The sequence below is a fragment of the Sinocyclocheilus rhinocerous genome, unplaced genomic scaffold (assembly GCF_001515625.1).
Source record: "Sinocyclocheilus rhinocerous isolate Xijiao unplaced genomic scaffold, SAMN03320098_v1.1 scaffold558, whole genome shotgun sequence".
Classification (NCBI taxonomy): domain Eukaryota; kingdom Metazoa; phylum Chordata; class Actinopteri; order Cypriniformes; family Cyprinidae; genus Sinocyclocheilus; species Sinocyclocheilus rhinocerous.
In genome coordinates, this window is record NW_015634502.1 from 776746 (window position 1) to 804297 (window position 27552).

Consider the following 27552-nt stretch of genomic DNA (forward strand, 5'->3'; position numbering starts at 1 on the left):
TCATGGCACACTCGTTTTATGCGTATTTGGTGCCACCTATTGTTGTGGGTGTATTATTGACATGTCAAAGTCTAGACCCTGAATATAAGACGACCGCGTTTTTTCAGATGTATTTTCAAGAAAAAAATATCGTCTTATATTCGGGACAATACGGTAATTTTTTAAAATGTTAAAATACTCTTATCCCATTTATTGTGAAATCTGCCAGTGGATTTTCCCTTAAAAGTTCAAGTTATTTGTCTCTGTAGCATTTTGTTTGTGAACCCGACCAACTCCACGCAGCAACAGTCTCAGCCAATGGAGTGAGTTTGGGGTGGGGCTGTCTGTTTGGGTGAGCAATGGGAGTGTTCTGGAGACCTGTTTGAAAACAATCAATATTTTTGCTTTGCCGTTTGGAAAATTAGACACTTCAACTTTTACCTTTTGGCACCTTTTAAAAAGTGTTGTTGCACATACTGTAGTGTAAAGGTCTCTCAGAGGTCACAGTTCACACCCACAGATTCATCCCTGGCCATTTCAGCCCAGTGCATACTAAGGACTCATGCCACCTGCATACGCACTTCTACATCCTTCTCTTTCAGGCCACAATATCTATCCATCTCTCTCCTTCCTTCCTTCCTTCCTTCCTTCACCCTTCCCTCATTTCCTTTATTCATGCCAGTCCATTTATTCCCTCTTTGTTTTCTCGTCTTTGTGTCAGTGTCACTGTGTCTGCTTGAGCTTTGGGTGGTGCTGAAGTGTCTGTCTTGTATTTTTTTTTCTTGATGTTTAATGTTAGCATGGCAGACTCAAGACAAAATGAACTTTCAATCGATTAAAAAATACCAGAAATGTTATAGTGTAATATTATTCTTGCAGTTGTCACATTTTCTGCAATAAATTATTAATTTGGCACATGAGTGACCAAGTATTTTCTTTGGTTGCTCACAAATTAGCTGATGTTTGGATGTTACATGCAACATTAAATCAATTCAGTGTATTTACAGTTCTTAGTAAATGTCTCTGGTCTTATTGGGCACAATTCATCAGTGCAAAAAAATAATAAAAATAAAAATCTTTCTCTGCCTAATTTTTTATTTTTTTTGCTCTGCTAATCTAACCAAATTTCCCTGGGCAGGGTAAAAATTGTTAACTAATAATATTAAGCCATCCATGTCAGTATGGAATGATCATAGTCCTGTCCTACATTATTTCACTATTTTGCTCTGTTTGGCTTGGAAATGCATCACATTATGAAAGTTAATTGCATTGTGAATGTCTTCAATTTTTAAATGAGAATAAACCCCTATGATTGGCCAGTAGACAGTCAGTCACACACATTTTAACCAAATAAACCTGCCGGATCATTATTGTATTGTGAGACTCATTATTAAAGCATGAGGTTTGCTGACAGACCTGTCTGTGTACTACAGAGGAGTCATTTGAACACAAGTTTATTCCATTTGTTATTTTTGGCATGACATAACTGCATTATGGAATAAAGGCTGATGGTTATTGACTTTCATACTGAACATAAGGCACTATTCACCACTCATATTTAATAAGTGGATCTGCCTGACTTTTGCTCTGACAGAAATTTAGTTTTCTTGTTTTTTAGTTAAATTTCAGAAAGCTGCAAGTCTAATTTCTCTTAAAGGGGTCATATGATGCTGCTAAAAAGAACATTATTTTGTGTATTTGGTGTAATGAAATGTGTTTATGCGGTTTAAAGTTAAAAAAACACATCTTTAACATGAATCCTTTACTTTCCTTTTTAATCACGTTCTCATCCATATTATAGGACAAATTAGTCCCTTTTTTATTTTATTTTATTTTGCTTAGAACTGACTCTTTGAATGATAAAGCATGTAAACTGATAACACCAGATAAAATAAGTCTTCAGTGGAATGGTTTTGTCTAGTGTAGCTTGTACAATTCTTGGTTAAGTTGCCGTGTAGTGGGGATCAAGTCTGCCCATCACCTCGGATGTGTCGCAGTCCGCTCAATAGTTCACTATGAAGTCCACTGCCTGGGAAGTGGGGTTAACAAAATTATTTTAGTGCTTTGAAACCAAAAAAACAAAACAAAAGTGAGCATTGGCTGCACAGTATGTTCACTTAATGATTACTGATTTGTCACTGACGGTGTAAATTATTATTTTGTCTTTTAAAAGAGATTTTGTTTGTAATTATATTTCATCTCTAATATGATTGCAAGAGGAAAATCCCATCAGTATCAGAAGATTTATAGTGGTCAGAACAAAAAAAAATATCCCAATTATTTTTATGTATTTGTTTATTTTCTTTTTGTTATACTTATTATATTTATATTTGTTATATCTGGATGCCGTTTAAGTACGTTTTGCTTAAAACAATGCAAGGAATATTTTATAATGGCACAACAGCTGTAGCGAAGATGCACAATGCCATTTTGCAATCTTGTTAATAAATCCAATTAGGGCGTGACCACACAAGGTGATTGTGTCATCGCTGTCCCAATGTTTAGTGGACCCTTGCTAGCACCCGAATTTGTGATCTTGATATGCTGATTCACAGCATAGGGAACAAGGAAGCGGAATGAGACACAGCCCTGGTCTGTACGCTGTAATACTCCTCCATACAGGTAATTTTACATAAACGCATAAACCATCTAAATCTTCATTAAATACTCTGCCTGACTGCACCTAACTCTCCACAGCTCGATAAGAGTCTGCATACCGCTTCATAACTCTGCATAATTCTGCCTAACCATGCCTGTACTGCTGCTGCTAAAGTGTTTGTAATGTATGCATGTGGCTGTCTTTGTTGTCTGTTATCTTTTGTTTCTTTCTTGACTTTATTTTTTCTCTCTTTCTCTCTCTCTTTCTTCCTGTGCCTATCTCTATCTTCCTCTCTCTCTCTCTCTTCCCCCCTCTTCCTCTCTTTCTTTCTCTCTGTCAGGTCACCACCCTATTCCACCTGTAGTAGTACTTCTACTCGTACCAATTCTTCCACCTCCTCTACTGCTACTCCAGCTTCTACCTCTGTCCACACCAGTCTGACCGCAAACAGCCACTCCACCCACCACCAGTACTGCTGCCCCGCGCGGCTCCTTCTGCCCAAGCCGCCCTGCGCCCTCCCCCCTGCCCGGCACCCGGAGCAGGCAAGGTAAGGGCCCGAGTCCACACTTCCCCTTTCGATAACCCGCTCACCTGATCCTCCACCACCTCAGTGTCTCCCATCACCCACGTTCAGCCACTCACCCCTCTCATCTCCAACCTCTCCAGAAAGTAACGGGAAAGCCGTCCTCTCTACACTGACTACCCATAATTCCGTCGTCAAAAATGAATACTCCTATATGCCTCCAACAGCAAGTGAAATGGCTTTTTGGAGATGAAGTGACCTTGCAAGTAGCCTAGCGAGGTCTGAACTCCAGCGGGCCACATCAATTTCAGTCAGTTTACTCTTTTATTAACCAAATAATTACTTAAAACTAAAGAGCAAAGTATTCATATGAGCTTTGTGACAATGTGATTTCATTTTCTTAAAGGTGAAGTGTGTCATTTCTGTGCCACTAAATGGAATTGCAAAAAGAATGATACTCTTCTGTCCTCCTCTGTTTGTCCCGCCTTCAAACTCATGCCGGCCCACTTACGCAAATGCAATTTTGTGCCACTAACAGCACAGAAATTACACGCTTCCCCTTTAAATTTGCATTAGTGTCCCTCCACACACACATCTCTGAATAAGACATCTATTCAGTCTCCTTGGTCCAAATTATATCCACACACCAGTCACAAATGACACATCCTCACGCATAATCCTCCACACACACACACCAATATACACTCATCCCCTCACGCCCGTTCAAATGTAGTTCCACCCCCTTCATGAATCACACGGAGGTGGAGACAGAAACGCATGCAGAACCCCTCCTGCCTATACACACACACACGCATACACATGTCTGGTTTACTATCCTTGTGGGGACTCTCCATAGGCGTAAATGGTTTTTATACTGTACAAACCGTATATTCTATCACCCTACACCTAAACCTACCCCTCACAGAAAACTTTATGCATTTTTACGTTCTCAAAAAAACTAATTCTGTATGATTTATTTATAAGCTTGTTTCCCCATGGGGACCTCAATTTAGGTCCCCACGGTGACACAAGTCCCCATGAGTCAGTGTGTATTCAGGTTTAAGTCCCCACCAGGGTAGAAAAACATGTACACACACACACCTAATTCCCTTCACACTCTGTCACTGTGTGATTCACACTCTTGTCTCATTCCTCTCCTCATCAAATCAGTAATTTCTCCCATGATTTCATGTTGCATGTATTTGTGCACATTGCTTTAGTTCACTTGATAATTTAATCTTTAATTTAGATTATGGAGAGATAAGATGTTGTGGAGTAGCCTATTGTGATACCTAAAAACAATTTGAACTGGAATGGCAATATTATTTTAATTTTCACTGAATTTCATAAGTATTTATATATGTACATAAGAGATGATATTTTAGTTAAACCGGTGTTACTTTAGTTGGCAGGGTTTTTATTGGCAGAACTGTGGTGGATGAATTCAGCTTGTGCTACAATTCTGTCCTCTGCTGGTAAAGACTGAGAAACACAGGGCTGGGGTTTGAATCCCTGCAAAGTGCAAACTAAAGACCATTCCTGAATCAGACGTGCTGGAACTGACTTTTAGCCTCAGTCAAACTTAGTTAGTGGATATTATGATATTTGAGTGATTTTAGGAGGCAGAGGTTGTCTCCTGTTTGTGGAGAAAAATAATTCTAACAAATGAATTGTAAAGAAATAATGCACTAGTAATACCTATATAATACCTAATAAAGTAGGACTTTTCGCCGCATTTTGTGGCAGGATACACACACATCAGTGGTCAACCATTTGATGGCAAATAAAAGGGCTTCAACACCACCATCGTCTGTATGCACGTACAAATAATTAACTGCACTTGAAGCTTTCATAAAATTAAAAATGAAACGCCCAAAACTGTACATGGCATCATCACGAAGACAAACTATATGTTTATACGTGAAATTCCGGAGGGGACGTCGGATGGCGTACTTAATCAGACTATTGTCTTAATCGTGTTAATATCGGAATACTGTTGTCCATGTAAATGTACTCATTGACTTGGGACAATGGAACCACCCTGATAGCACACGTACATCACGGAGACATCTATTTGACGTCTGCATTTACATCTGCTAGACGTATTTTTTAGAGTGTTTGCTCTTCTGCAGTATGTCTTTAGGACGTTTCCTATCAGATGTCAAATAGACATTAAGAAGATGTCTTTAAGATGTTTATGATTTATGTATGTGTATGTAAAACTGACAACCGAAAGATATCTATCAGATGTTTGTACACAGTAGATGCTTTCCAGATGAAGCGATCTTTAACAGATGTCTTGCAGACATACTTGTGCTATCTGGGCAGTAGTGCAAAAATGCTGGCTTATTTACTATTACTCATTTCTGCAGCACTCTATTAGCTTTTAATATCATCATATAATATTATCTGATATTACAAACACAAAATATTGCTTAGTGAAATATTTCAATTCCAAGTCCGCGTGGAACTTATGCACATCTGTACATGCCAATATATAAATAGTACCAAGGCGAAGACTAGACTCATGAATATTAATGCGTGAACGTGACTTGACAGCCTAGGAAAATTACCTAGAAATGTCAGTGCAAACTAATTAATATTCATGAGCTCAGTTTCCTCCGGTATTGGAATTCATTTAGTGCCATCACAACCCGCCAATTTTCGACTCTCAACTCGTTCCAGCACCCTCATTCTAATTTACAAGCAAATTACTCCAAATTTGAATCACAACAAATTATGAATGTTACTGGATTTATATACAACAATATATAGCAACTCATCCATATCTCCATTTGTTCGTATTCCTTCTCTTTACTGTTCTAACACACTTCTCCTCTTCATCTGAATATTTTTTTTTACTCTTTCCTCTCCCTAACCGCTTCTGCTGCACCCTAGAGAGGATGAGGACGATGACATCGCCCATCAGTTCTGTTGCCCCGCCTCTGAGTGCAGTAGCCCCTCCTCTAGGTAACCAGCAGACTTGTTGGCCCAACCCCTGACAACATCCCCCAGTTTTGCCCTGCCCACTCCAACAAGACTGTATGGGGTGAACTTGTCAATCACCTGGATGCTAAACTTGAACCAAGTGCATCTGAATCTGCAGTCTAAATGCAGCTGATCTTAATTTAACTGAAACCGATGAAACGATACAAAAATATCCTTTGCACTAGCATGTCATCTGCATCCTACCACCTCTCAGAAATGGACAAATATCCTGTATGTGACCTGAAACAAATGAAAGAGAATGAAAACCATTGCTGTACAGTAGTAATAAGGGGACATAATGGAGAAGATCTGAAGTGGAAGATCAACCCGAAGAGATGAACCAAGCGATGGAAAAAAAAAAACACAAAAAATGATGGTCCTCTTTTCTCCACGTCTGTCTTTCCCCTGGTTCTCTCATTGTCGCAATATCAGCTTCTTTTTGTTTTCTGCTTTTGTCTTTCCTCCTCTAGCCTCTGTATCTTGTCTGCCAAACGCCTGTGTAATTTTAGTACAGTCTGTGATGTTTGTTCCCACATTTAGTGTCAAAAGAAAGGTTGTGTTTTTTTCCCCTCCTCAGTATCATCATCCGTTTCCCCACCGAGAGAAAAAAGATGCTTGTCTGTCGGCTCAACTGTCAAAGTAACCCAACAAAATTAAGGATTTACAATACTTTTACGTATATGTATCAGGACCAGCATGACAGCAAGCCTCTGTAAAGCCATATTTGAATATGAAGCTTCACCGACCACCATTTATCAGTTCATTTTGATTTGCTTTCTTGACATTTCGTGTCTTTTTGTACTGTTGTTTACTGGCATTTGCTTATCACCTTACCAATCCAAAGCCGAACCAGTCTGCGTCATCCCACTTCTACAAACTCAAACTAAAGTTTGTGACTCTGTACATACATGTAAATGTCAATGTTTGACACGTAATGCAGTGCAGGACACTTTGGACCATGTTGAAGGAGAAAAAGGCCTGGTTGGCATGTTAGCCTAGCGGTGTAGGTTAGTAACAACAACAGGGTTTAAGCGGTGCTCCAAAGGCTACTCAAAAGTTTTCAATCTCTGGCCTTCTTCAATGAATGAATCCTCCAAAATGGCACTGAATTATCCAGGTATAGTAGTGAGATATTATTATCATTATTATTATTATTATAGTGAACTTCTTACTGTACCTCAGGTATATAAGATACAACGTAAACAAAACGTTTGGCACTATTGTAGATTACATCGCTCTGGTATGGTGGTTCCAGTAGCTAAATGTCCAGAGTTTGACATGCTGTCACAGTTCAAAAATGGTCTCACCTCATTGGTCAGTGTCCAAGATCGTTTTGGATGAGTTATTCTAATACTGTAGTGTTTTGTTTGTAATATGTAATTGAACTGACAATATCCCGAACAGTCATACGCACAACGTACATAATGAATTGCTTCGGAAAAACTGACTCTTACTTTAGCATTTATCATTTTAATAAGATTAGTATTCCTTGCCTGATCAGTTAGAATATCAGCTGAAAGGGAATGTTGAGGTCAGATGAAAAATGAATGTAAAAAAGGTGATAGGAATCATTGCATGAACCAAATATCTTTCATGGGAAGAATTGCAACAGGACTGAGAAATACAAGAAAACACATTAGCCAAATGTGTGACCATGAAATGCCCCCATATTTGTGACAGGATGATGACAATGACATTGTTGCCACTTGCTCAGAGACTCAATTGCATAAACTGAAAATAAGAAAATCCAGTCAGTGATTTTCTCGAGCTCTAATGCATGTTCCAAAAAGTCATTGCTCTTTTTAAACTCTTTCATAGTTGTGAATGATATTGTTTTTTTTTATTATCATTATTGTGGAGGCTTTATTGTTTTCAGTTTATGTTGTATCAGCTTTTTGGATGTCTTTTTCTGAGCCGTTAAATACAGAAAGAATGGAGTTTGAGGCGAAGGCTCATAATTCACTAGTTAATCTAGTGATTTAGAGGCTCTCCTCCAGTCATTGTTAACAGCAATGTGCTGTCACTCACAGAGAGGGTGAACATTTTGTGGTGGAACATTTTGATCCAGGGACGTACTACAGCTGACTTTAATCAAAATAAAACTTTTGACATATGAAGTTGTAAAATATGCAAATAAAGCATCATCTTTTTTAATATGCAAAATCAAGGAGTACTAATGTACCAAACCTTGACTCCCTGGTGCAAATTTGCAGATTTAAGTAGAAGAGATAAAATGTAGAGTTCAGTCTATTTTTTTTAAATCATCAATTAATTTATTAGTACAGTTTTTGTCACTTATTTAACACAATATTTAATAAATATTTAAAAAAAAAGACTTCATGCATCTAAATAAATATGCTGCTAATAGACAAATGCCTCATAAAATACTTTCTGAAAATCTTCATAAATATTATGGCAGCAAAATCAAAAATTCTGAAAATCGAAAAAATGACATATTGCATCCAACTGAATGCATTATGTATGCCTGTAGTACCTCCCCTTAACCCATCATGCTGTGATTCACATACAGCAGCTGGAAACGACACAACTTTACTGCTAACACGGAGATGAATGGTGGAAACTTTTGCCTGATGCGTTCAGTCAGCTTGTTCCTGTATTTAGCGCTCACAGCGGGAATAAATGCGATGAGTCACACATGAAAGAGCCCTTCTTTACTATTTTTATTCTCTCTCATGTAGAGTTCAGTCTATTTTTTTTTAATCATCAATTAATTTATTAGTACAGTTTTTGTCACTTATTTAACACAATATTTAATAAATATTTTTAAAAAAAGACTTCATGCATCTAAATAAATATGCTGCTAATAGACAAATGCCTCATAAAATACTTTCTGAAAATCTTCATAAATATTATGGCAGCAAAATCAAAAATTCTGAAAATCGAAAAAATGACATATTGCATCCAACTGAATGCATTATGTATGCCTGTAGTACCTCCCCTTAACCCATCATGCTGTGATTCACATACAGCAGCTGGAAACGACACAACTTTACTGCTAACACGGAGATGAATGGTGGAAACTTTTGCCTGATGCGTTCAGTCAGCTTGTTCCTGTATTTAGCGCTCACAGCGGGAATAAATGCGATGAGTCACACATGAAAGAGCCCTTCTTTACTATTTTTATTCTCTCTCTCTCTTTCCGTCTCTCTCTCTCTTTTACATGCTGTAAATACTAAAACATAATTTCTACTCCTTTCCAAAGGAGGTGGAACATTCATTGATATCTGTATATTTCATGAATGATAATGGATATGATATAAAACTGACATATTAAAGAATATTACTGAATATTATAAGAATGTTACTGATGATGGTGATGTGGTGGTGATGATACTTCTGATGACGATGATGATGATGAAAACAACTGAATAAATGCTGTTATGATCCAGATTAAATGTGGTTATGTAGTTTTTTTTTTACTTTTCCAGTATAAATTGTTTATATAATAAAAAAAGAGAAACAATTGCATTTTCTAGTGTTTTATCTTATGCAATTGTTTTAAGAATCTCCTGAATTATCTTAAAATGTTCTTGTTACATCATTTCTTTATTTTAAGATTACAGTAATAATAATAATTGCTTTGTCTTGCTGAAGATATACCCACCCTATGTATCCCATCCAAGATGTATACGAGTTTGTTTCTTCGTCGAAATGTAGCATTACTTCACATACATCACTTGCTCACCAATGGATCCTCTGCAGTGAATGGGTGCCGTCAGAATAAGAGTCCAAACAGCTGATAAAAGCATCACAATAATCTACAAGTAATCCACACAACTCCAGTCCATCAATTAATGTCTAGTGAAGGGATAAAATACTTAGCTAAAATGTGCGTCCTCTATCAATATTGGTTTATCCAGTGAAAAAGGTTTCTTGTCTGAATCAAGAAAAAAAAAATACACAGATAACGCAGTTAATGATGGGTTTGTTTCTCACAAGCATGCAGCTTTCGCTTCACAATACTTGAATTGATGGACTAGAGTTATATGGATTACTTGTGGATTATTGTGATGTTTTTATCAGCTGTTTGAATGGTCATTCTGACGGCACCCATTCACTGCAGCGGATCCATTGGTGAGCAAATGATGTAATGCTAAATTTCTCCAAATCTGGTCTGAAGAAGAAACAAACTCATATACATCTTGGATGGTCTGAGGGAGAGTAAATTTTAAGCAAATTTTCATTTTGGGGGGTAGGTGACTGTTCCTTTAATATTTTATAATAATACGAAATACTTAAATACTGTTGTTAAGAGTTTTTTATATCCTCCCTCCCAATGGCATCTTCTGGCATTTAAAGTGCATAAGTAATAGCTGCAACAGACTGCCTGCAGGCCGTGCTCCAATAACAGACGCCTTCAGATTGCAACACTTGTATATACCTCTGTTGTGGCACCTTCCACATGTTTTCAAACATCGAGCTGATTCCCGGGTTGAACTGGCATTTTTAAATTACACATAACAAAAGTGCAACATCATTTAGTAAAAAGCTTAGATACAGTTGGGATCCCAGACAAATTATGAATGTGCTCCCTTTTTTGGGGAAAACAGGTGCAAAATTAGTGTTTCGTGTTTGAACTAACTGTAATCTGTTTTCAAGAGTTTGACTGATTGATTGTACTGTGTGGATGTGCTTCAGTTTGTAAGTGTCACCTCAGCTGGGTGAAAGGATGGGTCGGGATAATTTGATTAAAGTCTTAGTGGGAGAGATGAAGGAAGTGTCAGAGCTGGAGGGGGGAAGGGTGAGAACTGGAAAATGCCACCTCGGGGCAATAGAAAATGAAAGGAATGGGGAAAATCAATGAACGAAACCCTGAACAGCACCATGGATGTAACCCAACATGACCAGAACATTTCCTCAACAGAGGTTAAAAGGGTTTCATCAAAGAATCTTATTTCAGAAAGCATCAGTTATTTATTAGTTCTAACATTCATATTTGAATATATTAGTATGCAAAATAATAATAATAAAAAACTGCACCCTGGGCAAATGTGTTTAACAAGCCTCTTGAGCACATGGTGCAGTAAAATTCTCTAGAATATTATTTCTTGAACGTATTAATCCTGAGTGTATTTATCTATCATTTACTGATATTTATCAATCAGTACCTCAGCTAGGAACCGTTAACAACGTTCTCTCCCTCTGGATTTGCTTTTGCACAGTCATCAAATCTAAATCCTGTGAGGTAACTTACATCCAAGCCAATGCTGGAAAGGGCTGGAATCTCTACTAGCATAGACACAAATGATATCTGCGTGTTTACTGCTGTCACACTTGCCGCTGGGATCTGATCTCTCATATCACCAGCACACAGAGCCGGCCCGTGACAGGCAGGACAAGCAGAAGCAGATTTAAATGGATGCGCTGCAGTCTCGACGGTTGGGTGTCAAGCTCACAGCAGAAGGACTTGGTAGTCTGGGTTTTGTGGTGTGGAATATCAAGGAGCCGTATTGGTAGTCAAGTATTGGAGGTGCTGCGTGAATTCTCTGGAGAAGAGGAAAAAGAAAGCAAGTGATGTTTTTTCTGTAGTGCATCTGTCCAGACTTTTGGCCCCTGTTCTGTATGCGGTTAGTAGGTCCCTCGCTCTGCAGGTATGTGCTCAGAAAAACCGTGCCTAACTTCACCAGCGAAGTTTTCAAAGTCCAAAAACCTTCTATTTAGTAAATCTATCATTGTCGTTTCTAAACATTTTTCCAAAAACTCCAGTTCCGACCTTCATGCAAGCCAACATTCAAAGCTTTCACATTTAGATTTTCTATTTAAAAAAATTGGTTATATGAATTTCTTTGAATTTCAGTTTATTTGAATTCTACTTCTTTACATTCAATTTCAAATGGCAATTCTGCATCCTGTTTTAGTTCTAATGAACTTAAGCAGAATTTAAAAGGTTCTCATTTAAATTCTGAATGGTGCAAAACCCTGCTGTGGTGGTTATGACCTGTATACAAACTAGAGAGAGGAGGGTCCAGTTCTCTAAGCTCTAAATGAGTAACATTGAACAAATGAACCCACGCCACCCTGCTGCTCTTAAGGCAGTTTCATTCCCTGTCTGCCTCTGGAGCTGCTGCATCAGGACCCGGAGCTAGCTTTACTCTTGTCTCATTTGTTGGTGCCATCTGCCTGTTTGTTTATTAATTGTATGTGGAATGATCATGAATAGCTCCCATTCTCTCAATAAATGACTGCATCTCCTAAGGATTATCATTCAAGTGCCCTTTATAGCCACAGGGAAACAGATGAGCTCTGGTAGACATTGTTTCATCTAAAAGCAGCACTAACCTGTACAAGCAAAACGGCCCAAATGGTCACAGATCAGTGTTTAAAGGTAGGGCCCTGGAAGTGTTGTTTTTAAGGGATTCTTTTTCAAATCAGCATTATATGGTTAAGCGATCAAGCATATATTTGGATTTTTTCTTTGTTCTATGGAATTGTATTGCCAGATTATTTTTATTTTTTTGGATTCATATTATTATTAATTGTAAAGTGTCCCTGTTAGTATTATTTATATACTATTGTAGCATTTATTAATATTTTGAATTAGCTTTTTCAGTTTTAATTTTAATTTGTTTTAATAATTTTGTTATGTGCAATGTGTGAAAAATGATATTTAATAGCTTTAGTTTTTATTAACAGTAACAACCCTGCCATGAGCTTTGGAAAGATGCTATATAAATAAAATCAAATAAATACATTTATATAATAAGTAATATAATATAATATAAAAATATACAAATTTTATTGTTGGATAATCTTTCCCTCTCCAAATCTCATTTACTCGGTTGTGTATATTTTAGATGTAAATATGCAGCATTAAAACACTTTGCACCAGTTTTGACATCAGAGATGGCATCTTGCGCATCATGTGACCACAATAATGACTTCAGTGACGTCACAATAATGACTTCAGAATTTCAGCCCGTTTCTCACACAAAACTTTAGTCTTCAGGCTTCTGAAGACCGAACAAGCCATAATGACATTTATGGTGTTTTAGTAACTGATGTATTTATTTATTTTTGTCATTTTGATACCCAACAATGTACATATTCATTTGCTTTCAGTGAAAAAGAGCACACAAGACAGTACCGAATTTTTATTTTTTGTGTTCCATGGAAGCAATAACACCATAAGGGTTCAGAATAGAGAATTGTAATTTTTGGCTTAATTATTCTTTGAATGCTGCTTTGTTTATATATATATGTGTGTATGTGATATGTTGACAGCAAGTAGAAGTAATTATTTAGTGTAAGAGCTCTTCATAGCATCACTTCGCTTCTCAGCCCCTGAGAATCATTCATTCTCAGCTTGGTTTCCATCGGGTTCATCTCATCACTACCGAATCGTCATCACAGTAAATCTCACACACATGCTGTTCATATCTGAGCTAAAGGTGTTGCAATCTGCTGCATTTGTCAGGCAGACAGCAAACACACAAGCTACCAAAACTGAAAATGACAGCAAGAGCCAAACCGAGTTCCTAGAAACTGACTCCAAAAGTCTTTTAATACATCAAATCGCACCTTTAATATGACAAATAAATATTTTAATGAAGCGCTATACCTGATCCCTGCATTTCTCCATTAACCCGCACTGCAAAAAGCCCATTCACACATGTTTGTGTGTGAGTGTGTGTGCATGTGCACTCATGAGTGAAGTACACACGTGGAAGAGACCTGTCAAAAATGCAGCCTTTCTGCTCCTCAGAGAGAGAGAGAGAGAGCGAGAGGGAGTGAGAGAAAGAAGGAGGAGTGGTGGGTGTGAGAGAGACAGGGTAGACTAGAAAAGGGGTTATTTTTTCCTCCACTTCCTTCAGCCTGAATGGGACCTCTCTGTGGCTGCGTGGCGGTAAGCTTCGTTCGTTTGTTCACTCCTCCATCCTTTCACTCTTTGACTCTCTGCATCATAGCACATTTGTCTGTGGCATTAGCACTGACACTTAACTAAGCGGCCGCGTTTCACAGTCTTGTGATAACAGATGTGCCATCCGCTCACCCTGAACGGGAAATATGTTGACTGTGGGCCTTTTTACCCATGCCATTTTCAAATTCACATTCAGCTAATCTGGTTTATGCTCTTCATTGCATTTGATGCATCACCTTAACTATTACTTCCTATCGTCATTTAGTAAATAGTGCCGTTTCTTGCTGTGTAGGACAAGCAGACAGCTGACTCTCTAGAATAGTACGTAGCCTAGTGGTGATTAATGTTAGATGTGAAGACCCAGAGTAGTACAACGTATTGCTCATTTATTCATTTTCATCATAATTGTTGTATCGTGTGAGGCTGGAAAGCATTTGTTCTGACTTCTTTTATGTAAATGTTGCTTTAAAAATAAACTCAAGGAGCCAATGGGGACGGAGTGAAGTGTCTTATGCCTGAGTGAGACAGAACTCAATAATTTACCAGTTTGGCCTGCCTTTAGGCAACTGGTTATGTGGCCTGTTAGTGGTTAAGTCTTTGTTTCAGAAAATAAATTGATTTCATTTTTTTTACATTTTGCCTAAAACTGATGTCTTTGTCTTTTGGGGAGAACAAAAGGCAGGAGGAAGTGAACATCTGTGTGTGAGAGAGGATGTGCAGCTTCAGCACTGCTGTAACTAGGGATGTTGGTTTATCAGTATTCATTTTGTGTGATTCATTATTCAGTTAAAATAAATAAATAAATAAAAACTGATTGAAAATTAGCACGATTAATGATGCCCCTGGATCTAATTTAAAATTGAAATTTTGTAAGTAATTTTCCTGCCATCGGAGCATGACAATATGAAAATAAATGAAGCAATGTATTATAATTCTAAGGGGCGTTCAACAACAAAAGCATGAGACACAGCACTCAGGAATAGTAAAAATACGATGCACAGTTTGTCTATACTGTATAGTTATCAGCCAGTATTAGAGAGATTTTCATTTATTGATGTCAGTCAATATTGGATTCTCAATTAAAGATTAACTTTAAAAACTGATAATGTAATAACACTGGTAAATGTAATCTTTAGCAGATCTCATAATTTTCCAACTGTACATTTTAATGTTGTGATGCCTAAATTTACTTGTAGTAGTAGTTTTATATTATTTAAATGTTTTTAAAATTGACTTTATATAATGTGATATGATTTTAGTGCATTTTTACGAAATGTATTCAGCATTATTTTATATCATTTTAATATTTTTAATTTACTATAATTTCTGTGCATTATTTTAGTCTATTATTTTTATTAAGGTTATATTTATTTAGGTATCATTATTAGATATTATTATTGTTATATTTTTAATATATTGGTATCTGCCAGAATTGTTATATTGTCGGGGGGAAAATGTAGCACAGAATGTGCTTTTAATGAAATGTGCACCAACAAAAATGGAAATAATGAAGAGATGAAAAGCAGAATTGAAACACCCTGTTTTGGAATGGACAAAAAACTAAAAAGTTCAAAGTATCCAGACACAGCTGCTATAAGAACTTCCTCTTGTTGCTGACTAATGATACACATTTGCTTACCTCACCCCAACTTTTCCTTATTGGTCTAATGTTTTGAAACTGGCATAGATAAGTTGTGCTGCATGTCAAAAACTGAAATAAACATCTAGTTTTTCTCAGCAAATATTGATAAATGTGATTAATTGTGATATATTAGATACATTTATAGGTATATCATGTAATTAATCTGATTTTATATGTAATTGATTGTTATGATTGTTGTGTCTACAGTATGTTTGTCTCATAGAGCTCAGAGATTAGAAGTGGTCGGTAATAGTTTAATAGCAGTGGGATTCGTACCAGCTGTTGTCGGAGACAAGAGGAGCATGGAGGAGGGAGATGGATGGAAAGAATGATGAATTGACACATCTAGAAATGAAGTGACAGGCTCAAAGATCCAGAGGGAGAAAAAATCTGTCAAAACCATTTTAGGAGAGGAGGGGGAAGGGTGTGAGAGAGAGAGAGAAAGAAGAAGAGTGAGAGGTCATGTTTTAAATTAATAATATAAAGAAAAGCAGCTGGCTGCACACACACATTTTCGAGAGTGCGTGAGAAAAAGAGAAAGTTGAGTAGATTTATAAGCTGAAGAGGGCAGGTTGTTTAAGGTTAAAGATTAATTCAGCCAGAATCGTCAGATTTACGGGGTGTGTGTGTGCTCCCATGGGTCTCATCTAGTGACAGAAAATTAGCTGTGTCTGGTAGGAGCGCTTCTGGTATCCTCAGTCGGCAAGTACAAGGCTGATGGGTAATTTAGAGCTGTGTTCTGCTGATGCGTCCCTCTTAATGCCTCCTGACTCTCTTAGGAAAAGCAAACCCTTACAAAAAGTTCTGTTACCGTACGCTGCTACAGTGATTGTGTCAAATGGTAATTTCATGGTGTTTCATATATATTGTGGTAAATGATTATCATATAGGCTATGTATGTTTTGTATGTTTATGGTGCGCCACAGTGCTAGAAAAGAGAGAATTACAGTTGTTTTCATGTGCAATAATTTTATTTAAATTTTAAGTTAAGAAATTTATTTTGTGATCATTACACAAATGTATTTGACAGCAGAATGCTAGTTGACCAACAATAATCATTTTGTGTATATTTCAAGTATTATGAGATGTTTTATCTCCTGTATGTTTTTTTTGTGTGAAAATGAGCTCAGTTTAGCGCTTTTTAAAGGGGTCATATGATGCGATTTAAATTTTTCCTTTCTCTTTGGAGTGTTACAAGTTCTTGGTGCATAAAGAAGATCTGTAAAGTTGCAAAGACTAAAGTCTCAAACCCAAAGAGATATTCTTTATAAAAGTTAAGAGTCAGCCACGCCTACCTAAAACGACTCGTTGCAGCATCATATGACCCCTTTAAGCAATCTGAAAACTGGATATTCTTTTATAATCTAAGTGTCTCTACTGAGAAGTGAGTCAACAATCCCAAGCTGAGTGACGGCTGTCCAGGTTTCTCGAGGCACTCGTCTTCATTTACTCTAATGATGAGCGATGACTGTTTGCGGTCATTCTGCTGCAGCGTGCGACTTCAAACTGTGAGGGATTTAAGAAATTGTTAATTTGCTAATATGTTTCAGCGGGGATGACAGCGTCGGATTAATCTTGTTTGGTAGACAGCAAGTGTCAGCTTGTGGTGATCATGAAAGGGAGCTAAACGCAGATTAGTGCAAGCGCACATCAAAGGGCGAGGGTGACTCCTTTCTGCACGCGGCTGGAGATTAGGGCGTCTCTGTTGGGCAGTGCCTTCACTGCTGGTTTATATCATATTACTGTATTAAATGCTGATTATTTGTGTGTTTGCATGATAATATTTAAGTGTGAGTGTTGTCTGTGGATATAAAAGTGTGAATGTATGTACTATGTATTTTGGGTCCAAGTCAAGGTCACATATAACCTATAACCAAAGAGGAAGCAGGAGCAATTGCATAATTGGTTAAAACAATAATCCAAGAGAAATGGAGGGAATGGAAATGTTCAGCTGTAAAAGGGGACGCAGTCTCTCTGATGGTTGTATGTTCATATAAGGATGTTTCCCCCTCAGGTGTTTTGAGTTCATGGTGTCCTGCTCGTTTACTCTGTAGAAAAAAAGCACTGGTGACAGTAAATACAGTGACAGAGGAAATCATTAAATTATAGATGACAGTGTTTATTAACCGAGAGGTCAAGGTTTGGCTGGTTAGCAGCATTGCCTGGTTAGTCTCTGCTGGCAGATGCTATAACTACAACGTCTGGCTGCGAAGAACATGTTTTCCATTGATGGGCATTCAAAAGTATAAATATTTAAGTAAATGCTGTTCTTTTTGACTTTCTGTTCATCAAAGAATCCTGAAAAATAAAATGTTTTCCACAAAGATATTCAGCAGCACAACTGTTTTCAACACCGATAATAAGAAATTTTGTGCACCAAGGATGATGTGACACTGAAGACTAGAGTAATAACTGCTGAAAATTTTATACTGATTAAAAAATTAAACTGATAATCTAATGCTCATGTTCAATGTTTCCTGCATAATTAATTAGCACAGCTGCTGTTTTATATTTTGTGATAAGGACAGTTATGGAATGTATAATGCAGAAGACACATCCATTTATGTGACTTCTACAGAAAATGCTTATTCTGTATAAATTACTGATATACATCACAGAGATCCACAGTAACAGTGAGGCCTATAGACAAATGCACTGAAGACTAATCCTGTCCAAATAGGGCTATAGACGACTTTCTGGTAGATTACATTTTGGGAAGAGACCACAGTACTAGTGTTCATGTGATCACAGTCACGTTACCCTGCAGACAGACACCAGCTGAATCACGTTGCGGTACAATGGCGTGCAGACATGACTGTTTGCTCTGTGTTTATTTATTCTGTGTGTAAATAAACATTTTGATTAGACATGATCCGTAAGCTTTAAGCTTCAATTTCTCTGTGTCCTTATTTGGAATCCTGACTTGCTTTGAGGTTAATTTTACACCCTAATAAAATGTAGGGAGTAATTGTTGCATAATTAATAATGGGATAATATGATTAAAAGTATCACACCAGTATCACACAGTAAGAGCCAGTATCACACTTTCTAGCATCAGAAACTGGTTAAAACTAGACTATAAATTGCAACGCAATGGAAAACGTTTGCAAAAAGTTTGTATTTTGCACTCTGAGGTTTTTTTTTTAATAACAAGTACTATAAGTGGATTACTTCGATTCATTAAAGTAAGCCTTCAACAATGATTTATATTTTGAGCAACATGCAATTTTGTCCATCTTTAATTTCTACATTTAAACTATAGCCTGTAGATTATTTCAAAAGTTTTTCATAATTATATTAATTACCATTAATACATTTAAACAATTTTAAATTTCAATGTTTTATTTTTTTTTATATAATCAAATTTAATACTGTGTTGGGTTACCACTCAGTGGCCGTCAATTTCCAAGCAAATCTAGTTGACAACCACTGATATAAATAATTTCACGTTAAAACACACTAATTCACACAGATGTTTTAAAGGGAATAAATGAACTGAATTAGTAGTGCACCACTATAAATGAGGTCAAGCGCTCAGTAAAGATGGCTGTATTCAGCACAATGGACAGCTCCCTCCACCGTCTTCAACTTCTATAGGACAGCTTCCTGTTGTGCATGTATGTAAACGTGTTTCCATCTCCTGTGTCCTCATAATGTTAGAATCGTCGAGTCATTCTTCAAGTGAGCTGTTTTTAAAAACAACGTTCAACCGGTCAAGTGTTTGAGAATTTTTGAAAACTACTGAAATCAGCCAGTATTAAACTGATCAAAGGTGACATTCAAAAGACATTTATAATGTTACAAAGTATTTCTATTTCATAAAAATGCTGTTCTTTTCAACTTTCTAATCATAAAAAGATATTGACAAAGTTATCATGGTTTTTACAAAAATATTAAGCAGCACAGCTGTTTTCAACATGAGCACCAAATTAGCATATTAGAATGATTTCTGAAGGATCTTGTGACACTTCTGAAGACTGGAGAAATGGATGCTGAAAATTCAGCTTGTCCATTGCAGGAATAAATGACATTTTAAAATATATTAAAATTGAAAAGAGTAGTAATGTATACGGTTAGCCTTAACTGAAATAATAAGGCTTAGCTTCAAATTGTTTGGATTCTTAAGGGGATAGTTCACCCAAAAATGAAAATTCTGTCATTAATTACTCACCCTCATGTCGTTCTAAACCATGGTCATGGTACTGTCGTGAATGCGCGTCGATGTCTGACACGGAAGAGAAGAAATTGTTGAATAAAGTAATTATTTTTTATTTCTTTGCGCAAGTATAGAAGTAAAAAAGTATTCTCATAGCTTCATAAAATTACGGTTGAACCACTGATGTCACATGGACTATTTTAATGATGTCCTTACTACCTTTCTGGGCCTTGAACTTGAACGTGGTAGTTGAGTTCCCAGGTGAAAAAGAAATATATTTAAATTGTGCTTTTTCAGACATACTTACTATATTTAAATTATACTATACTAAGTGCATATTAAATTTATTATTTGTCTATGCAAGGTCAGAATGCTCTCGGATTTCATCAAAAATATCTTAATTTGTGTTACAAAGATGAACGAAGGTCTTACGGGTGTGGAACGACATGAGAGTGAGTAATTAATGACAGAATTTTCATTTTTGGGTGAACTATTACTTTAAACTGCAGTAAATTTCACTGCATTTCATTACCTATTCGAATAAGAATAAAAATGAAATAAAAAAAATCCCATTTGGCGTTACCAGATTTGGTATTCTTTTTTACTTCTATCACTAAAACAAGATTAACTCTAGTGTTTGTGTGTATATTTATATTGTGTATGTGGTTATATGATGCTACATAACCCCTCAGAGGTACATGAGCCCTCCCATCTTGCGCCAAATCCTGTAAGACAGTGTGAAACCTTGGTCGCCAAGGCAACGCCACTCTTGACTCTGGCTCGCTGCAACCCCTCCCACATCCGTTTCTCAGCAACCGTCACCAAGCAACTCTCTCCTCTCATCCCCGCCCCCTCTCCCCTTCTCTGAATCCGCCTCTTCCAGAGAGAGTGACATCATGGAGAAGGGGGATAAAGGGTGGAAGCAGTGTGGAGAGAGATAATGATTTTAAAAAAGAGAGAGGGGGCAGTATGATTACAAAGAAATGAGAATGAGATGGAGAGAGACAAATGATGAGCAAGAGAAACAGGATTACAGTAATGGACAAATAGAGAATAAAGCAAAAATGATAAATGGTGGGAAATAGTGATTCAGGAACAAAAAGGGTTGAAAGAAAGTGACATGCTTTATTATTTATGGATCACCATTCACTTCAAAATCATAAGGAAATGTAAAAAAAAAAATGATAAAGCAAATTTTATAATTTGCAAAGAAAAGGCCGTAACCATTTTATAAAATAATAATAATAATAATAATTCATTACATGTATATAGCGCTTTTCTTGGCACTCAAAGCACTTTACATCGTCAGGGGGTATCTCCTCATCCACAACCAAAATTATTTTAATGACCATTATTTTAGGGTTGTTGTTGTTGTTTTTCTCACCAAGGCTGCATTTATTTGATCAAAAATACAGTAAAAACAGTAATATTGTGAAATATTATTACAATTTAAAATAAGTGTTTTCTGTTTGAATATAATAATATGCTGATTTGGTGCTCAGGAAACATTTCTCATTATTATTAATGTTGAAAACAGTTGTGATGCTTAATATTTTTCTGGAAACCTTCATACATTTTTTCAGGATTCTTGGATGAATAGAAAGTTCAAAATTACAGCATTTATTTAAAATAGAAATATTTAGTAACATTATAAATGTCTTTTCTGTCAAGTATATATATAACAGTAATGACAATAAGATTTTTTTTGTTGTTGTTTTCCTGTAATACTGAGGGTGTGCTTTATTGTCAACAAGATGCACAGTGTGATGCCACGATTTCTTTTTTTTTTCGGTTGCTCTTTTTCAATTTATTATTGCTTGACTTAGGGTCTTCACATTACATTGAGTTCTCATGTTAAGATTTATACAGTATTATAAATCAAACTGAAAATATGATATGAATGTGTTTTCATTAGTGTTCATTATGCAGAAGTGATGTCTCCATTCCTCTCAGCTGTTTGCATTCGCGGCATTCTGAAGCAGAGTCTTTCTGATCGCTCAAATGACCTAGTTAGACTTTATTGATATTGCAGTCAGCAGCACGTTGTATCGTTGTTGTTTGGGAATCATGAAAGGGGAAATGCGAGGAGACCGACATTGACTCCGCCCACCACGGGAGGCTGATAGAGTACAGTCATGAAGCATCATGTCAGTCCAATCACGTGGTGCCCTGGTGACATTAAAATAGACTGAGTGGTGCATTAGTAGTAGCTCATTGCACATCGAGATGATGCATGTCTACGTTATTTCAACAAGATTTGTATCATGCGGTAGACAACAGTCATCAATGTGTGCCACAGGAACAATATGTGCCACATTTCATACTGTATACCTAGGAGGAGAGCATTTGTGGTGAAATGTTTTCTCAGTGTGAAAGCATGAAACTTACCTGTGCATGAGCTCTGTTGGTTTTTGTCAAATGAAGCGTGACTATATTATTTTGTTTGCCATCACAGGAGGTTGGGAGAAAGAATGTAAATGTGCAATCATCCAGAATGTTCAATGAACCACAAATAAGTGATTCTAAACCTTGTTTAATGGGACTTCCTAAAAATCCATCAAGTGATCTGTCAGTTATGCTTTCAGGTGCTCTATCAATCATCTGAGGCTTCCAGTGAAATCACAAAATAAAATGCAACCCCATTTCTCATATCCACTGGCAATTTTTGGCTGTTTATTTGAAAATATAAACAGTAGAACATAGAACTTGTTTACATGGGCATAATTGTGCAATTAAGGTGCATAATCTGGATAATTCTGTATTTTATTCTGAAAATGAATTGCTATTGAAGTATTTCAATATATTTCTGCATGTTATCAATGCTCTTGCCATTTATTATGATGCATTTTTGCGATTTTGGACAGTAATTTAGCTAACTTGTTAATTCTCATTCACGTCCTTAAAAATAACACACAAGAGTGTGATGAATGGCAAAATATAGGTCATGAGACTTTTACAAATCTAGACCATAATTATAGTTTCTTTTTTAATGTTAATGAAAACATTGAGAATTCCCCTAGAATTAATTTGGGCTGGACATGCCCAGATTAAAATTAATGTCCAGTTTTGTGGACATGAATCAAAAAAGATGATGCTGTATTCTGATTAAAACAGGCATAAGCCAGTTGCATTTTAAATGGTTTTGTATGAACTGTGAATTTGAACTAATTATGTTTTACTGTCACACGTTCTAACATTTTTTAACCAATGAATTTCTATAACTTTTTCAGTTGTTCATGATTTACTGCATACGTATTTATTAAATAATTTTATAAAGATTGCCAGGAGGATTTTAATTTGTATGCCAGGTACCAATCATTAGATTGATGATATTTTACCAGTAAGTATTTGTGCAGTATCCAAAAAGAAATACAGGATTCTCCATGCAGAGCATAATCAGAGAACTGTACATAAACTTTTCCCAGCTTGGAAATGACATGTTTAATATTCCCTGGCCTTCCCCTAGAATTAATTTGGGCTGGACATGCCCAGATTAAAATTAATGTCCAGTTTTGTGGACATGAATCAAAAAAGATGATGCTGTATTCTGATTAAAACAGGCGTAAGCCAGTTGCATTTTAAATGGTTTTGTATGAACTGTGAATTTGAACTAATTATGTTTTTACTGTCACACGTTCTAACATTTTTTAACCAATGAATTTCTATAACTTTTTCAGTTGTTCATGATTTACTGCATACGTATTTATTAAATAATTTTATAAAGATTGCCAGGAGGATTTTAATTTGTATGCCAGGTACCAATCATTAGATTGATGATATTTTACCAGTAAGTATTTGTGCAGTATCCAAAAAGAAATACAGGATTCTCCATGCAGAGCATAATCAGAGAACTGTACATAAACTTTTCCCAGCTTGGAAATGACATGTTTAATATTCCCTGGCCTGATACTTCCAGGTTTATCATGACCGCAAGAACCCTGAAAAAAAAAGAGAAAGTGACACAGGAGAGATGAAGTGAACAGAACACTGAGCAGCTTGTGCTGAAGAATGAGACAGATGACAAACATGGGGAGGAGGCATCAAAATGGTGGCTAACATGGAATATGATGAATTATATAAAGCTGTCCTGAGGCCAGGGAGAGAGATGGAGACACAGAGAGAGAGAGAGAGAAATATCACAAATCTCTCCTGTGTTTTGATGTCCATGTGAAAGATGGAGGCAGAGTGGGCCATTGTCAAGATGAGAAGGCTCAGGATACAGAGAAGAGACTGTTGTCACAACAGAGTGGGTTGAAAAGTCTCTCTCAGCGTGCTTCATTATAAGTCCACTGACAACAAGAAAAACATTAATTAAACTTGGATGTGCAAAATGAGGAGAGAAACAGGGAGTTATCTCTTGTTTATCCACTCTATTAAAAAAGGTTCTTTATTGGCATCTGGTTCCAGTGGCGTGCACAGACCTCCAGAGGGGCATGGGGAAGTGGCTTTACAAGGTCTGGGGCAACCTTTCCAATGCACAATTTATAGTGATAAATGGTTCTTTGGATTATGAAAAGGTTCTTCACAATGGTCCTTTTAATTGTATAACTGTTCACTGAAAGGTTCTTTTGGGACCCTGAATGGTTCTGCAAAAACGACCTTTTGGAACCTTTATTTTTAGTAATGCACTTTGTGAAGTGGCTCGAACTGAGTGATAGAATTGACCACCAGATTGACACCATATGGTTCCCCTGGACCGCGCGAGGAATCGAGATGTGACTCACACAGATTATGTCACATGACACGCTGATTGATCTTAATGGCACCGAACAGAGCCTGTCAGATGAGTCGAAGCAATGATGCCTGAAGTGCGGATCATGTGCTGCGAACAGGAAGCGGTTTGCCAGGCTCTGCTGGCAGACACGTTTTTGCACCCTTACTGCTGTGTCACGCTGGCTGCACGAGCCTGAAAAGATTCAAAGGATTGGGGGAGAGAGAGAGAGTGAGAGAGAGAGATGGAACGAGAGGGGAGGAGGAGAGTGGCCAAGGATGAGAGAAGGAGCTTTTCATCATCTCCTCGCTAATGACAGCACATGAAATCGCAAATCATGCCTTTTAAAGCGAATCTACTCCGCGCGCCCGCCGCGAGGGACGTTGTCAGCGCTCGAGCCAAATTAGCGATCAAATGAAATAGCGCTTGCGCATCAGGACGTGTTTCTCGCAACAATGTGGTGCATCAACTGTGCGTCGGATAAGACTCCAGCGATTCTTCATAACAAGCTTGTGTATTGGTAAGACGCAATGTTGCGACTCCTTTCTTTGTTTCTCTGGTTAGAAAATGTGGTTTGTTTTCCCGTGCTAACTGGATTTGAATGAATTTGTTAGGTTCGTTTGTTTAAATGACCCTGTTTGAGGCATCACCTGAAAAACAACGTACAGTAAAAAAAAAAAAAAAACGCGCCAAATGCATGCTCGCGATTCCTCTGTGCATTGTAAATGGAAGCGCATCTTTTAGCCGCAGAGAAAACGCTTGAGGCCAACGAGTCAAGAGGAAAACACTGCTAAAAACAGCCAGCGATGCCTTTAAATGATGGGTTATTACGCGAATACCTGTAATGTACAGCGTTTCTGAGCTTGTGTAGTGGTCTCGGTTTTTGAATGCATGTTCTTGGCAATGACTTGTAGGTCACAAGTTCTCTCAACACAGTAATGCTCTCATTGAAAACAAGTGTAGTACTGACTCATGTTTGAATCATTTTTTTTTCTGAGTGCTCAGCTGTACATATGGACATGACTGTTGTATATTCAAACATTTTACAGTTGAATGACAGTTTTGAAGCTTGCTGCTGTCCTGTTGAGTTGGTAGCCTATAACGTGTTTGAATACACTAAAGCTAAGTGGTGTGTCTTCACAGTAAGGAGGCAAAGTCCCGTTTTTATTTATTTTTTTATCCATTTTATTTTATTTTAAGTCTGGTATAAATTAACCAATTGATTTTTGCCCAGTTTCTGCAGAGCATTTACGTTACACTGTCGACAAGAAACCAATACTCCACTGTAAAAAGTGGTGACATAATTATTACCTTGCAATAAAGAACTATTTCGACCTGATTTGACCCATACAAAATTAGTTTTGTTGGTATAAATTAATGTATTTAGCTTGATTCAGTCATTATTAAATAGTATTTCTGACTTGAATAAAACTGTTAATTTAGATGTAAACTTTTTTTTTGTATTAGCACTTTTTCAAGTCATTAATCCAAATTTTTAACACATTTTTTGCCTTCTTTTTGGACCATTAGTCAACCAGTTCACTGTAAAAACTGCAGGTGTTATGATGGTCTCACTTAATGTAACTGAGCAGAGTGCTCACTAAAAACCTATTCACTCACAGGTCATCTTTTTAAGTTCATTTTTTCTCTGATATGACCTAAAGTGGTGATGTATGAGTGGGTGAGCTGTTTACTCTGTAATTAGATCATTCGTTTACACCAGTATGTCTGATTCAGGCTGATTTTACGGACTGATTGTGAGAATGAGAGACAGGTATTATTGCACTGACTGCTTAATTGGCCAGTCATAGCATATTGCGTAATATTCGTTCAGTTTTATTTTTGTACTGTCAATTATTTTCTTTTCTGAATTTTGAGGAGGCGCTTGCTCCATTGCTTCCTCATAAAACGCCCCTGGCTGAATAAACATGTTGTGTTCCATAGTGCTTCAAACTTCTTGTTCTTACAGTGGTACCATGAAGGATACAGCATCCAGATTTGAGTCTATAGTCAAAAAACATGATAAAACACTTTAGTATGTTGTGCAGAAACAGGCCGTGGTGTTCTCTCTAGGCTTTCTCTCTGTTTGTCAGCTGGCGGGGCGTCTTCTAAATCCGTTAGTCCTCTCGTGTGAGGGGTTTAAACAGTGCTGGAGAGATTTCAGCTGTTTTACAGACTGCGAGAGTTACAACACTGTCAAAGAAGCCGTGAGAGACGGAGTATGTGAGAGAATCACTGTTCTTCAGCAAGTGTGCTGCTAGCAAGTTGGTCTCGTAGTTTTTTTTCTCGCTGTCTCCGTCATAATGACTGTCATCCATTGCATTAAGGAATTATTTATTAAGCGCTTCATCATTCCTGATGCATGGTTGTAAGTGAATGTAGCCAGATGAGCAGGCTGTTGTTCATGTGCAAGGCCTTCAGATTCATTCTCTGACCAACTGCTTTCTAGTCTAATTCTATATTGAATTATAAATTGATTTCTAATCTTGAATTATGTGTTTATATTTCAGCATACTTTTAGCTTTCAATAACTTTTGAACTTTGAACATAGTCGTAGCCCTTCAGCAGAATATGAGTTCAAAACTGCTAAAGATTTCATCTGAGCTTCGACCTTCTCTTCCTCTCGTTCTCTTTCTAACCCCCAGCTATGTATCCCTCTGTACTATCAGCCCTGGTCATATCCTGTGTGTTTTAATGCATTGGATTTGAGCCACTGCCACAATTTTCATTTGCTTTATCTTTACTCATCTTAATTCAGTCTTGTTTCCTATAAGTTTCAGCACTGTGCAAAGCTTTTCTTATCCATGTCGCTGTTTAAAGGGGTGGTTGACTGGGTTTTTTCTAGGCTTGATTGTGTTTATGGGGTGCAGTCTAACATGTGTTCATGCTTCGTTTTTTAAAAAACGCATTATTTTTCACATAATTTACCTTTATTCCACACCGATCTGTCCCTTCTCTAACAAACGCCTCGATTATTTCCTGTTTTTATGAAGCCCCTCCCTCAGAAATACACGATGGGCTCTGATTGGTTAGCTAGCCCAGTGTGTTGTGATTGGCTAAACCGCCTCTAGCGCG

General features: G+C 37.1%; 1 protein-coding gene across 4 annotated transcripts in view; it reads left to right on the forward strand.

The window, feature by feature from the left end:
- Nucleotides 1-27552, forward strand: part of LOC107745767 (IQ motif and SEC7 domain-containing protein 2-like) — a 76779-nt gene that overhangs the window by 20829 nt on the left and 28398 nt on the right. Inside the window, exon 1 of one of the 4 annotated variants that reach the window (XM_016559740.1) lies at nucleotides 11647-11701. The exons of 2 other annotated variants lie outside the window; for them this stretch is intronic. In XM_016559740.1, the coding sequence (XP_016415226.1) occupies nucleotides 11673-11701 (29 nt within the window). In that variant the 5' untranslated portion in view covers nucleotides 11647-11672. Of the gene's footprint in view, nucleotides 1-11646; nucleotides 11702-24631; nucleotides 24998-27552 lie in introns of those variants that run through there. One more of the 4 variants, XM_016559739.1, reaches the window with a different exon arrangement.